This window comes from Arabidopsis thaliana, chromosome 3, assembly GCF_000001735.4.
Source record: "Arabidopsis thaliana chromosome 3, partial sequence".
NCBI lineage: Eukaryota > Viridiplantae > Streptophyta > Magnoliopsida > Brassicales > Brassicaceae > Arabidopsis > Arabidopsis thaliana.
The window spans coordinates 1584392-1598400 of NC_003074.8; the positions used below are offsets into that span (position 1 = coordinate 1584392).

The 14009-nt window shown below is 36.7% G+C and overlaps 4 protein-coding genes across 8 annotated transcripts; all 4 read left to right on the forward strand.

Annotated features, from left to right (window-relative positions):
- The first annotated feature begins 880 nt into the window (after window positions 1-880).
- RAD9 (cell cycle checkpoint control protein family) lies at window positions 881-4901 on the forward strand. 3 transcript variants are annotated; one of them, NM_001202886.1, is made up of 12 exons: window positions 911-1096; window positions 1461-1580; window positions 1663-1771; window positions 1851-1901; window positions 2013-2264; window positions 2348-2460; window positions 2543-2607; window positions 2874-3121; window positions 3206-3350; window positions 3596-3636; window positions 3726-3890; window positions 4274-4331. In NM_001202886.1, exons 1-11 carry the CDS (start codon window positions 992-994, stop codon window positions 3845-3847), a joined length of 1371 nt encoding a protein of 456 aa, NP_001189815.1. In that variant the 5' UTR covers window positions 911-991; the 3' UTR covers window positions 3848-3890; window positions 4274-4331. The 3 variants fall into 3 exon arrangements, with proteins under 3 accessions (NP_001319478.1, NP_001319479.1, NP_001189815.1); NM_001337585.1 differs by lacking the exon at window positions 1851-1901 and having other exon boundaries at window positions 881-1096; window positions 4274-4901; NM_001337586.1 differs by lacking the exon at window positions 1851-1901 and having other exon boundaries at window positions 898-1096; window positions 3203-3350; window positions 4274-4844.
- A 1822-nt stretch (window positions 4902-6723) lies between these two features.
- Window positions 6724-8656, forward strand: RALFL22 (ralf-like 22). Its single transcript, NM_001337587.1, has one exon. The coding sequence runs from the start codon at window positions 6990-6992 to the stop codon at window positions 7347-7349; it is 360 nt and encodes a 119-aa protein (NP_001319480.1). The 5' UTR covers window positions 6724-6989; the 3' UTR covers window positions 7350-8656.
- A 134-nt stretch (window positions 8657-8790) lies between these two features.
- AT3G05500 (Rubber elongation factor protein (REF)) lies at window positions 8791-10708 on the forward strand. 2 transcript variants are annotated; one of them, NM_111423.3, is made up of 3 exons: window positions 8791-9190; window positions 9464-9688; window positions 9938-10708. In NM_111423.3, exons 1-3 carry the CDS (start codon window positions 9149-9151, stop codon window positions 10409-10411), a joined length of 741 nt encoding a protein of 246 aa, NP_187201.1. In that variant the 5' UTR covers window positions 8791-9148; the 3' UTR covers window positions 10412-10708. The 2 variants fall into 2 exon arrangements, with proteins under 2 accessions (NP_187201.1, NP_001326093.1); NM_001337588.1 differs by lacking the exons at window positions 8791-9190; window positions 9464-9688 and adding an exon at window positions 9277-9439 and having other exon boundaries at window positions 9915-10624.
- A 96-nt stretch (window positions 10709-10804) lies between these two features.
- AT3G05510 (Phospholipid/glycerol acyltransferase family protein) lies at window positions 10805-13953 on the forward strand. 2 transcript variants are annotated; one of them, NM_202499.1, is made up of 8 exons: window positions 10978-11060; window positions 11213-11410; window positions 11698-11816; window positions 11903-11968; window positions 12069-12266; window positions 12368-12486; window positions 12585-12690; window positions 13171-13880. In NM_202499.1, the coding sequence occupies exons 3-8, from the start codon at window positions 11742-11744 to the stop codon at window positions 13681-13683; spliced, it is 1077 nt and encodes a 358-aa protein (NP_974228.1). In that variant the 5' UTR covers window positions 10978-11060; window positions 11213-11410; window positions 11698-11741; the 3' UTR covers window positions 13684-13880. The 2 variants fall into 2 exon arrangements, with proteins under 2 accessions (NP_566254.1, NP_974228.1); NM_111424.3 differs by having other exon boundaries at window positions 10805-11410; window positions 13171-13953.
- The last annotated feature ends 56 nt before the right edge of the window (window positions 13954-14009 follow it).

The window sequence follows — 14009 nt, forward strand, 5'->3', positions numbered from 1 at the left end:
AGAGACTTAAACGTATTATATTGGAATAGTCTACATACTTTGTTATCTCTATTATATAACATATACACGGTACCGTAGATCACGTAATGCTAACATGAGTGATTAGTTACAAATTTTCAAAGTCTAGGTGTTACTTGTCAATCAAATAAATTAAAAGGAGTTTAGGAGTCAAAGATTATAAGTCAGCGTATCGAGAAGACCAATGAAAAAGTAAGAAACCATAATTTAGGGATGATATATATGCTAAAGTATCTAACTTTTTTCATATTCAAAAGTCGAATGCAGAAAGTTACAACTTTTGTCTGCATTTCTCAGAGATATTGAGAAGAGTTTTATGAGTTGATGTGTTCTGTCTACATTTAGCATAAAAAAGGGGAATCCACATTTACAGAGAGTTGTTTGTACCCACTTTGTCTTGAGAATAAAGTAAATAATCAGTTTGGAGAAACAAACAAAAAATTTAAAACAAATATACTAGCCCATAAATTGTCAGATATATCACATGCTAGTTTGGAGAAAATTGTAGATTCCATTTGCAAGAAATAAGAAGAAAAGAAAGACAAATATTTCATTTCTTTTTATTTTAAACTGAAAAATGAAATCAAATAATTGGCGATTTTTAGATTTGTGGTTCGGTAAAGGAAAACAGTACAATTGCGAGATTTGTCCTTGTCACCGCAACAAATATATTTCGCAATAATAAATGCCAATTAAAGTATACCACCGGCACCGAACTAGTCAATGACGTCACTCTATCTGAGACATAAGCCCAATTAAATCGTGCGGTTAAAAGCCCATTAACTAATATCAATATAGGCCCATTATTAAGAAACTATACTATGACTTTTTAGTATATTTCGCGCTTTAAGCTGATTTCAGGAATTTCATGGCAATCCCGCCAATCGCCCACTAAAATCATTCACCAATTTTTATTTTATTTTTAAGGTTTAAATTAAAATTTGAATTTATTTTTCTCCAGAGACAGAGAGAGATGGAGTTGAGTATCAGTGGCAATGCGCTCAAGACCTTGTCTAGGTCTATAATCTGCCTCGCACGCGTCGGTAACGAGCTCGTTGTCCAAGCTTCGCCGACACAGGTACTCTCCTTTATATGCTTTATCGGTTCCTCCGTAACCCTAATTTTAAGGATTGGCAAGTATTTGGTGCGACTCTTGCAAATAAATTGTTTATAAGTTATTTTCGTCACCTTGTACTGACGATTAGGGTTTTTAAGTCGATGATTACTTTATCGCCGTTAGTTTACCCAAAATCTTGTGTCCAAGAGTTTGGTTCATCGTTTTCTGGGCAAATGCTTTAAGAGGCTTAGGAACGCTGTGTTGATTGAATTTGTAGTTTATCACCTCTTTTAGCTGAACAATTCGTCACATTACTCTGATTTTACTGTCTACTTTATTCGCCTTGTTAGATCTAATTTCTTTTGTTTTGTGCATAACTTTGCAGCTGGCATTGCACACTTTGAATGCTTCACGTTCTGCCTATCAGTGTATCACATTTCAGTCAAGTTTCTTTGATGTATATACTGTTTCTGGTCCTCAAGCTCATTTCAGTGTACTTTTGAAGGTATTTTTACTGTTATTCTGAAATTTTTAGCAATGAAATTCATTGGTGTAAGTAGTTGTTGCTGATATTACTTTTTTACCAGGCTGTTTGTTCTGTTCTTAGAACCCCTCTCGCGAGCATTGATCATATGAGTGTGCAGTTGCCAGATCATGATGCATCTAAGGTCAAATGGACTTTGCAGTGTTACAGTGGTAAAATCTATATTTCCTTGTTCTTACACATTGTTTGCTCTTGTCTGCAATTATCACATTCTCTAGTAACTTTGTGTAGCCGTCCTGTGTAAAAACCTGGATGTGGCATGTTTCAGACCTGTTCATAATAGTTTAATATTATCTGAAACTGTTAACTGTGACCTCTACTTCTTAGATAACTTTGAGCAGTTTATGGTTTACCGTTGAAGCGTGGCTTGAATTTGTTTTATCATATGTACAGGTATGAAGAAAACATATTGGATTACTTGCAATGTGGAACCAGATATACAGCATCTGTCCCTTGATAGGGGTAGATTTCCTAGTACCTTAGTCATGCATCCTCGAAATCTGAGCAAGTTGCTTGGAAACTTCCAGTCATCCCTCCAAGAGATTACAATTATTGCTACAGACCAAACTTCTTTCCCCTCTGATGCTGCAAGTGAAATAGGTGGAAAAGCTGTTGAGTTTCGGAGCTATGTGGATCCTACCAAAGGTTAGGACACGGAAATCATGATAAAACTGGAATATCCAGGTTCCCTGAGGAAGGCTGCTAAGAATTCTCTTTTCAATCCGCAGATGGTGACTCTTTGTTACATACACAGCTATGGATTGATCCATCAGAAGAATTTTTGCAGTATACTCACGCAGGTGATCCAGTTGACATCACATTTTCCTTGAAGGAACTAAAGGTTTAACATTCCTCCTTTGGAAGTCTGGTTTGAATTTCATCCACCTCTGTTTGTGTCAACTAAATATCTTCAATAATTTCAGGCATTTCTTGCATTCTGCGAGGGCTGTGAAGCCGATATTCATCTTTTTTTCGAAAAAGCTGGCGAGTAAGAATCCTATGTTTTTCATGCTTTGAATTTCGCTTATTAAAATGCATCTTCTTGTGTACTCTTGACATCTTTTAAATTCGATTGCAATTTCATTCTGGCCAATACTTCTAAACTATGGTTCTTGTCTATAAAGGTGCATGCTTATCAAATTAGCTAGCTAAACCACTCATTTAAACACCAAATTCTTTTTTGGCCGGGACAACTAGTTTTGTAGTCACTATCTTATCTGTTACTGAATGTCATAATATGTACTTCGTTGCTAGACCAATACTGATGGCTCCAAAATTCGGTTTGGGTGATGGGTCAAGCTCCAGTTTTGATGCAACACTCGTTCTTGCGACAATGCTTGTGTCTCAACTTCAGGAAGGGATTCCGGCAGAACCTCCTGAAGCAGCAAACTCCACAGGTGGCCATGCTGCCGAGCAAGTAGGATCACGGCCTCAAGAACGGTCTAGGCAAAATGCCTCTGAGCACCCATCTGATCACACACGAGTATGGTCTGAACTTTCAGGTAGTTACTAATCTAATGGTTATGATTTGTATTCACAATATTTCCTGTTAACTAAAACCTTAAGAAATCAATGCTCGGTAGCAGGAACTGCCACTAAGAGCGTGAACGGTACTGAGGATAGGCCACAGGCTCAGGGACAACCAGACTTGGATATCCATAGAATTAGGAATATGGAAATATCAAAAGGCGGGCCAGTTGGAGATACTGCTCCTGCAGCTCCTCCTAAGTCGTATCCTTCACTCTCACAATCACTATCACTAAACACTTCTTGGCATGTTTAGCTGTTCAGCATTAAATCATAGTCCATAATTGATTAGAAATTCCTGCTTGTGTAGTTGCAATTTGCTTCTAAAATGCATTTCTTAGCCTATTTAACGACTAACCATTTCAGCATGCCCCATAACCCGAAATCACATATCTCCAGTGACTGTACTTCTTTCTATATATGCTTTGTTATCTTTGACTCTATTTCAGCCAACGTCCCACACAGATAGATCATGCTGAAGGATCCCGAGGTACCTGCAAAATCATTTCTACAGCCTTGTCTTCTCTTGTCTCGTTACTTATCCTAAAAAGTAGTCATTTCTTTGTCACTTGTCCTCAGTACGGGTACAGAACCAAAGTTTCTCCCAGCACCATCCTAGTAATTGGGTGGATGCAAATGAGGAAGAAGAAGATGACGACGAAGGTGTCGAGGCGACACCACCTCACAATGAAGATTATTAACACAAGTCCCTTTCTCTTGAATTTTTTGTCATCTCATCCAGCTGTAAGTTCTCGACCCTTCTCTCGCAATCATTCAAGATTTTTTAAGCTAATTAATTACAAGAGAGATTGATCAAAACAGACTTGTGTCTTCTTGTGTGGTAATAGAAAGAGCTATAGACACTCTTACTAGTATATCTTGCAAGAAAGAAATGTTTCTCGTGTATGATACCAGTAATGCCACCACAGAATGCTATTCAAATATGATTTAAGTTTTGTTTTTCTTTCATCATCCTCTATTCTCATTGGAAGTAGACTTTTACTAAACAGACTAAATGCGTCAAGAACAAGAAACAAGGGTCACTCTTTAAGTTCTTAATTATTGTTATATAAGCACCGGATCTGTTCTCTTATTCAAACTCATTGTACATTCTCTTTTTTTTACAGTGAAAGTGATCCAGAGAAGATTGTGGAAACTGGGACAGAATATACAAGTAAAGTAAGGCACTAAGATCGTGATTTATTCCTCCACACTTACATATAAATTCTCTACGTGTTACGGTAAAATGTCTTTCTCTCTCTCTCTCCCTGTCTAGAATAGAATAGAATAGAATAGAAGAAAAAGGTGAGAGTACATGCATATATGTGTAGTGTTAGGTGCTTCATCCACTACAATCAAACTTTGATCCTTTCTTGGCGAAACTTCTGAATCGCGTGCTGTGTTGTTCAGTCATGTTTGTTTATTATGCCTTTGCTTTTTCTTTCTAACTTGACATAAAAATAGAATGCCAACCCACACCTTGCGCTTGAATCTCTGCATCTATACTATATTCTTATTATACCCACCTCTTTGCTTTCCCTCCCAACACAGCCAAAAAGTGTCAAATTTCAAACGCATTCTCTTATCTTTTCACTTAGACTGATTGTTTCAAACGCCTACCTTTGTTTAAATCAAAACACAACTATGAGAAGGAGTTTTTCATGAACCCTCTATAAAAGCAAATGAGACAGAATAAAATGAGTCATAATTTTAAAATGTTCTTCAAAGTTACCAACCACTTTGTCTCTCTTTATACGATTAAATCAGTAAAAGATGGCGAACTAGTCCAAAGAAAGGGACCATTTTAAAATTACGTAATATAATATTATAGAAATATCAACTTTATGAATTGGCTATAATCTTCGTTTTTAATTTAAAGACATCTCTCTGTCTCTTTTTTTTTTTTTTTTTTTTGTGCAATCTTTTAAAAAAGATTGGTCTACTTGATAAAAGTTGTAGGAAGAGGTTCTCCATAACTTGGAATCTTTGTTTTTTTCTTTTTGATATCCTCATCATTGGTATCTTATTCGTGATTGCCTCATAAGAAAAGTAAAGAGATTTGCCTTTGCATAACACTTTCGTGTTATGTAATTTCATCTTCTTCGCATTCTTAATTTTGTTCGGTTACATCAATTATTCCGAATGATAAGTTTCAATCTCGTGATATGTTTCTTCAAAACAAAATATAAAACATTTGTCGTCGTCTTCTAATCATGATTGCTACTTTAATATAAAAACTAACTATCATATGATTGTTAGTAATCTATCAAATACTTGAAAATACAATCGAATAAAGCTAATGTTGATTAAGATTATATTGAAACAAAAACAATTAGAATTGGTTAAAAGGAGCCAGCTGGCTTTTGGGGGATAAACTTGGTAACGCGCAAACGCCGTCCTTAGTGATCTGTGATTTGGGCCCCACTTTTGTTCTTAACGGTTTCTTCTTCTCACGTTACGCGCCGCCTCTCTCTTTCTCTGACGCCGTCGACTTTATCCCGGAGGACAATAAAACTAATAAAAAAGACAAACTAGCCGTTGCTCTCTTATTTTAAATAAAACATTTGTGATAAGAAATACTATTTCGCAATAAGAATCGATCATCTAATGGTCTCTAAATTAACTTTATGCATACATAAACGTTGAAACACTCAAACACACATGGATTATCGTTTCTAAATTATATATGTGGATAGTCAAATTAATCTTATTTCACGGACATCATTCTATCTAAATAAATTGTCAACGCAGAAATAGTGCTACCCATGAATGGAGTGTATAGATTAGTAACCATGTTTGGATAGTGGTTTACATGTCTTTAAGTTTGCTTTTCACCTACTAGAGCAAGTTTGCATATTTGCCAAATATATGAATGTGCACAAAATTGGATAGTAGTTGACTAATTAACAAAATAATATATCTTTAGATGAACATTTGATTATACATGAAATTGTAAATCACATTTTCTTTCAAATATATACATGACCAAAAAAAAAAGAAAAAAAAAGTAAGAATGATGGCAGTGAAAAAAAAGCTCCGGCAATAAACATAAACGGAAAAAGGAGAAACGTGCGTTGACGTTAACGGAATGTTGGATGCCGTCTAACTAGAGTTCATACCATTTGGCCGATAGAGCGAGATGGAAAATGACACACCGGTCAACCAGTTTCTGCATAGCTATGCCCCTGGTTTCACCCATTAATTACGTAAAATGCCATTACATAGTTTTTTTTTTCGGCTCTTTAGAAGAATGAAAAACACACAATTAAACGAAACTCGTGGAACATTAACATGTTAGGAAATCAATCAACATAATTAATTTTCTCGGTCGTAAAGAAATAGTATTCAAGACTCAAGATTATGCTCTTCTTAAATATTGCAATTTGGATTAATAAAAAAATTTTGCTATGTAAAACTAAAACCTAATTGTAATTTAAAATTTTATTTGAATCCGTCCTAATAACTAACAAAGTCGTGGATGCACGAAAACATATCCAAAACTTCAAAATAAACCCAACGAATATTTCAAAGCTTAGACATTGTAATTTGCATGATTAAAATAAAGAGCAACGAATATGCGTATAATAAGTCAATTTCATAATCAATTAACAAAAAAATAAACGCGTACCTATTCTTTTGTTGGAGAAAATACAATGGCAGTTTCGTTAATATATCCATACACAAGCCCATTATAACAAAAACCTCAGGTTATAAGAAGCTACACACCAACGCTTAACCTGTTGTCTTCAGCTGTGTACAGAATCAAGTTTCCAAGAGAGAAAGAGAGTAAAAGCAAATTAACAAAGGAAGACTCTGATTCACCGAGAAGGTTTTGGCTTAAAGATGACGAACACTCGCGCGATCTACGCCGTCATCGCGATCCTGGCGATAGTAATCTCAGCCGTGGAATCAACCGGAGACTTCGGAGATTCGCTAGATTTCGTGAGAGCCGGATCTTCATCGCTCTTCTCTGGATGCACAGGATCGATCGCAGAGTGTATAGCGGAAGAAGAAGAGATGGAGTTCGATTCAGACATAAGCCGGCGTATATTAGCACAGAAGAAGTACATTAGCTACGGTGCTATGAGGAGGAACAGTGTGCCTTGTTCACGGCGTGGTGCGTCGTACTACAACTGCCAGCGTGGAGCTCAGGCGAATCCTTACAGCCGTGGATGCAGCACCATCACTAGGTGCAGGCGTTGAAGAAGATGAGTCACTTGAATTTCCTATTTTGCCCCTTTCTTTTTGTGTCTCTGTCTCTCTTCTCGATTTTCATTTTTTTAATTATTTTTATTTTCCGGGATATATGGGTTTGATTTTACACATTGAAAAAAAAACTTCTACTATAGTCTTTGATTTGAAAGGAAAAAAAACGAAATTGCTTCTTTGTTTTTTTTTCTGGTTGTTGTCTATATACATAAATAAAAAATTCAAAGTTGCGTAGATTAAAAATAGTTATTAGTCCGAGAAGTGATTTTGAGATCTGTGCGTAGTTTTGTGTTTACTAACAATTGTTAATGAAAAGTGATTACCGTTAATTTAATTATATGAATCTGAGGTGTTTGAGTAATAAATATTTGGAGCGTATTAATTAATTATAGTAGACAGAAAGATAAATAAAAGCAGAATTGAATTGATCCTTCCTTTATTAGCTGTTGGTGGCATGTTGGCTTATAAGGTAATGATGGGACCATCACAACCTAATTCGTAACATTTTTCTTCTTATACTAATTTATCAGCCTCGAAACTTCGTTTTGGCTGTAATTGTTTTTTTTATATAATTAATGATGCGTCGTTGGATATGTTTTTAGACATTATTATGGCTCTCAATAGACGAATCTGTAACCTTACAAGTAATAACGAATGTAGTACCATAATGAAAATGTGGAAAACAAGAAGAACAAGTCGGAGTATAAAATATTCTGTAGAGTTTATTACCCATAAAACAAAAGTTTTCATGAATTCATGTAAAATATACTCTAGAGTTTAGATAGTTCTCTTTTAGCATGTGTAAAGATTCAGAACTAGATAAATGTGGATAATAATCTGAAATGCCGAATATAAACAGAATCATAGCCGCAAATGATTTATTTTTATATAACCAATGGGTTTGTAATTAATATTACTCGAATCTGTAATATTTTCCCTCCACCAAGTTTGAAATTGGACTAACAATGGAATCAATAGCACAATCAGGTATAAGAAGTTTTAGTCATTTGATCGAGATTAATGTTGGAGTGTAGCTTTGTTTGGGTCATGTTTTGGGCTCTTCTCCATTTCATACTTTGCCGATGTGATGAACCACGCACTAACATGGGTATAGTTCGTTCGATGTTTCTATTGGGCCTTTACTCGTAATATTGGGCCATAATGATCACGTGACTTAGTTTTGTTTTGTTTTTGTTTGTGTTCATGTAATTTTAAGTAGTGGGCTTCAACTTGTTTTGAGCCCATAGCACATGATTTCCCTTTATTGTTTATTGGTCTACTTTTTTTTTTTTTTTTTTTTTGTGTGAACATTGGTCTACTTTTAAAATCATTAAACTATGTAAATTAGAATCTAAAATAAATTCCTCCATTGACTCCCAAGTCTTCATCATTAGAACAAGAATATTCTTGTATTTATTATAATACTTATTATAAACAATTTCCTTTTCTGGTGAGAAAAAACAAAATCAAAATAAAAAATTTCCTTTTCTTAGCGACACACATTTACTTAACCCACAAGTCGTCAACGGCCCAAAGAATATGGATGGTTACGAGAGAGCGCATACAAAGACGCGCTCCTAACCGACCCAATTAGAGAAAACACACGCTTGCTTACACGCGTAATAAGGTTCTTACACGTGCCAAAAACCCTTGTTATATAAAGAAACCTAGGTCACGTCAATTTCTCATCACCATTGCTTTGTTTTGTTCGTCAAATATAATCAATTTTAAATTTCTTCTCTTCTCTTCAAACGAATCGCCTTTTTCGATAATCTCTTTGCATCGATTTCATCATGGCTACTCAAACGGATCTCGCTCAGCCCAAGCTTGATATGGTAAATTACGTAAATCTCTCTCAATTTCTTATCGTTTTTCGTCTCAAATCTTGATTTTACGTTTCTGTGATTGTAATTTTGGAGGATTTTTGGTTCAATTTTGTTCACATGTCTCTACCTATCGCATTCATGGATCTGTAGTTCAATTCTTTCAGATCGTATTCGTAGTGCATGTTAATGTTTTGTTTATGTAGAAGATTAGATTAATGAATTGAAAACAAATGATATTTTGTGGGCTAATTAATTTGCATGTTATAATTATTGAATTGTCAGACCAAGGAGGAGAAAGAGAGGTTGAAGTATTTGCAATTCGTGCAAGCTGCTGCTGTGGAAGCTCTGCTTCGCTTTGCTCTTATTTACGCTAAGGCAAAGGACAAGTCTGGTCCTTTGAAACCTGGTGTTGAATCTGTTGAAGGAGCTGTCAAGACTGTCGTTGGTCCTGTCTACGAGAAATACCACGACGTCCCTGTTGAGGTCCTTAAATACATGGACCAGAAGGTACAATTTTGACTCTTTCCCTATCTTTGGATCTTGCTGAAAGTGCCTTTGTTGATGAACAATGAATGAATCTGTGTTGTTGATTGTATATCTACTTCATCGAACATATGTGATTAAAAAAGTACAGTTAAAGTTGTGATGATTTCATATCATCTCTTTGGTAGAAGGTTCAGGTAAACGGGTCAATGTCATTATGTTCTGTAGAGTCCCTCTTTTTGAAGCTGACAAGTTTGTTTTGCGTTGTTGCAGGTTGATATGTCTGTGACTGAGCTTGACCGTCGTGTCCCACCAGTCGTCAAGCAAGTGTCTGCCCAAGCCATCTCCGCTGCTCAGATAGCACCCATTGTGGCACGTGCGTTGGCCTCTGAGGTTCGACGTGCTGGTGTTGTTGAAACCGCTTCTGGAATGGCTAAATCCGTCTACTCCAAGTACGAGCCTGCTGCTAAGGAGTTGTATGCAAACTATGAGCCAAAAGCAGAGCAGTGTGCCGTTTCAGCTTGGAAGAAGCTTAACCAGCTTCCTCTATTCCCAAGGCTGGCTCAAGTTGCTGTACCAACAGCTGCTTTCTGCTCTGAGAAGTACAATGATACTGTGGTTAAGGCTGCAGAGAAAGGGTACAGAGTCACATCGTACATGCCATTGGTTCCAACAGAGAGGATCTCAAAAATCTTCGCTGAGGAGAAAGCTGAGACCGAGCCTTTGGAGTTCCATCCACTTGATTGATATGGGTGTTTTGTTAGTGTGATTTTTTGTTTTGTTGGGATTAAGGTGAACCGGATCTTGGTTAGCGATTGATCTCTGGTTCTCGTTCTTTTTTTTCTTTGTCATGAACTTTTGTTGTTTCGTTTAATAATCAAAAGTTGTATAATCTAAGTTTGGGATTACCACCCTATTGAGTATTGAGTGATAAAAAAAAAGTTGCGTGAATTATCGCCCTATTGAGTGATACATCATAGTATTACATATTTATATCCTCAGAAAATGGACCGAGAATTTTTATCAAGAGATGAATATTGTTGTCGGTAGGATTTAATTATCAGTTTGTATATATGCAGACATATGCAACTCGTATGTATTGTGATATGCAGATATTACTGATATCTATAACAAGTTTGTGAACCTTTTTTATTGACGAGGTATGTCATCATGTTTGATAATCGTTAGCGTTATTAACAGCGGTGAGAGAAGCAGACTTGAGATTTGCTTTTTCAAGAAACTATGGGCCCATGTCGCGCTGATCCGAAACTTTAATCCCAATAGCTATTATGCACACAAGTCACCGCCGTTCACGTTAGCACTCCAAACCCTTGGCACGTAAACCTCCCGACACTTGCTCTCTTTCTCTCATCTCCACGATCTTCTCACTCTCTTGGTGAGCTTTTTCTTTCCCGGTCAAAATTTCGACTATAGAAGTTTCGTCCGTCGGTCTTTCTAACTGAATCAAATTTTCACAAGTAATCTTTCGCGCGGCTCGTTTTATAGAAACACGATTCAGAATGGGAATTCATTTTGTTGACAAGGCAGATCTATGGAAGAGTGCACTGTTGTTCAATCTTAAACTTCGTGATCGATTTCGAATCGCCGTCGATGATCACCGTGGTCGAGCTACGGTTTTCTCACCGGATGGTTGCTTCTCTTCCACTATCCACCGCTGGGTGACTCGATTCCGGAACTTTCGCCGGGAGTCTCTCCCTTCTCCACCGGCTTTTTATCGCAGACGAGGTTTGAATGAATCATTACCTTTTATTAACTCTAATAGTGGATCTGTGTAATTGAGCTTTGTGATTTGAACTTCAGCTGTTTCTCTGAGAGATGGTTTGAGTCGTAATATTGGCGTAGATTAGCTCGATGGTGTTATTTGTTTTGTATCACCTGAAGGATTTGTTTTTAGCACTTTTTGGCAATAGTTTTAGCTGTCATTCCAAGCTGCTCCAATGATTCTGTTTGTTATTATGTCTACTATCTTGATTTGTGGGAATTTGAATTGACAAAACTCCTTGTTCTTGTAGTTTCTAAGGACTTAACGGCAGAAGAAGAGTCTGCTCTTTTCCGGATGCTACAAACTGTGGCTGTTCCCCTTATTGGAAATGCTTGTCATGTTTTCATGAATGGTTTTAACCGTGTTCAGGTTTGAGACATCTTAGATTTCTGCTTCACAAATTTCATTCTTATCTTTAGTCCTGTTATCAGTTCTTATTTTGTTTATCTTTTTAGGTATATGGTTTAGAGAAATTGCATGATGCTTTACTCAACAGACCAAAGAACAAGCCTCTTGTAACGGTATGAGTTGACTTATGTTCTGAAATGTTGTGTGTTTGTGGTTGGGGTTTTAGATGAACCTGCTTGTTTTCTTACCCATGAACTTCTTAATAATCTTCAGGTGAGCAATCATGTTGCATCTGTGGATGATCCATTTGTCATTGCTTCATTACTTCCACCTAAATTTCTACTTGATGCCCGTAATTTGAGGTGGACGCTCTGTGCTACAGATAGATGCTTTAAAAACCCTGTAACTTCAGCTTTCTCTCGATCTGTCAAAGTTTTGCCAATTTCTCGTGGTGAAGGAATTTATCAGCAGGTAACACAGGCTGTTTTTGTAGCTAGCTTTTCTTGATTGTTACCTGCTATTTTATCTATATTCAAATTTACTGATGAAAACAAGTGTCACATCTTCTGCAGGGAATGGACATTGCGATTTCGAAATTGAACAACGGAGGGTGGGTTCACATCTTTCCAGAAGGCAGTCGCTCCCGGGATGGTGGAAAGACTATGGGCTCAGCGAAGAGGGGTATCGGAAGGTGAGTCATGTGTGATTTGGGTTCACTTCCCTTATATAAAGCACTCCACTTTAATGTGTCTTATCATTTTATTCTATAACAAGTTTTATTTGTTTTAGGTTGATTTTGGACGCAGATACTCTCCCTATGGTTGTTCCTTTTGTGCATACTGGTATGCAGGATATAATGCCAGTTGGAGCTAGTGTTCCACGGATTGGCAAGACAGTAAGTATATCTGAATCTCCAATTTTTTCTTCCTCGTTTGTAGCTTTCATTTTTGATCTCTTAATAGTTTGATGCATCATGATCTCTGCTCCGCCCAAAATCAGAAAACAAATAAAAAACCATAACTTTCAGAGAAGTAGTTAGTTGCCTCGAGTTAAAATAGTTTAAGAGTGTATTGCTTTGTTTGATTTGCAAGCCCTTGGATACAGATCTAAGACCTCTCGCAATTTTTGTTGGACTTGACTTTTTAGTGATCCGAGGAGTGAATCGGATCTCGAATTAATGATTTAAGAAAGAAAGGATCTATCGATAATTGGGTGATTCATATTTTGAGTAAGTGGATATGTATTGTCCATGGAAGGATATAGAGTTCAAATGCCAGACATTTTGTAGTGTTACTAATTGTCATTAGGTTATTACATTGCTTAATTATGTATTTGCAATCTTTAATCTGTTTGATTTACGTCAAACATTTCGCAGGTGACAGTGATCATTGGAGACCCTATTCATTTTAATGACATTCTCAGCACTGAAGGAGCCCAACACGTCTCAAGGAAACACCTGTATGACGCCGTTTCGTCCAGAATTGGACAAAGACTGTACGATTTAAAAGCACAAGTTGATAGAGTATATATAGAACAACAATCTATGATGTCACACAATGCCAAAACACCCTCGGACCGTGCTGCTGAGATCTTTCATAGAGTCGATTGGGACTCATTTGGGATGGGAGCACAATTTTCAGAAGAATCATCACCCAGTAGTAAACCGATTGGCCAAAGCGATGATCGCATTGTCAGATCTCCCAAAAGGAGAGTCTCACCCGAAGGAGGGGTCAGCTTGAAGATTAAGAAGCTCATGGACTCAACCGAGATGATGGGGTTTGCGGCTAGAGGGTTACTAATGAACGAGTACAAGAGTCGGGTTGAATCTGCCAATGTTGGTAGGCCTTTAAAGGCTTGGAGAGAGTATTTTATGAACCGTGGATTATAACTTGCAAGTTAAACTCCCGTTAGGAATATTAGTTTAGTAATGAGGTTTAAGTCCCACAGGCCACAACAAATGGACATGTTTTTACTTGTCTAATATAGATTTAGCTAGATTTTTTTTTTCGATCACACATGAACTCTTATCTATCTCGTTGTTGTTGTTGTAAATTAGCTTTTAATAAAATCCCAGTTTCTCGAACCTTTTTAATCACAGCAAATACTACATTAAAGATTAGATTTGGTGTGTTTTGCTAAAGATAATGCCTTTCATGCGCTTAAATTAATTTGAATGGGTTTCGATTGAAATTGGGATATTTGCTGCAAAAACGA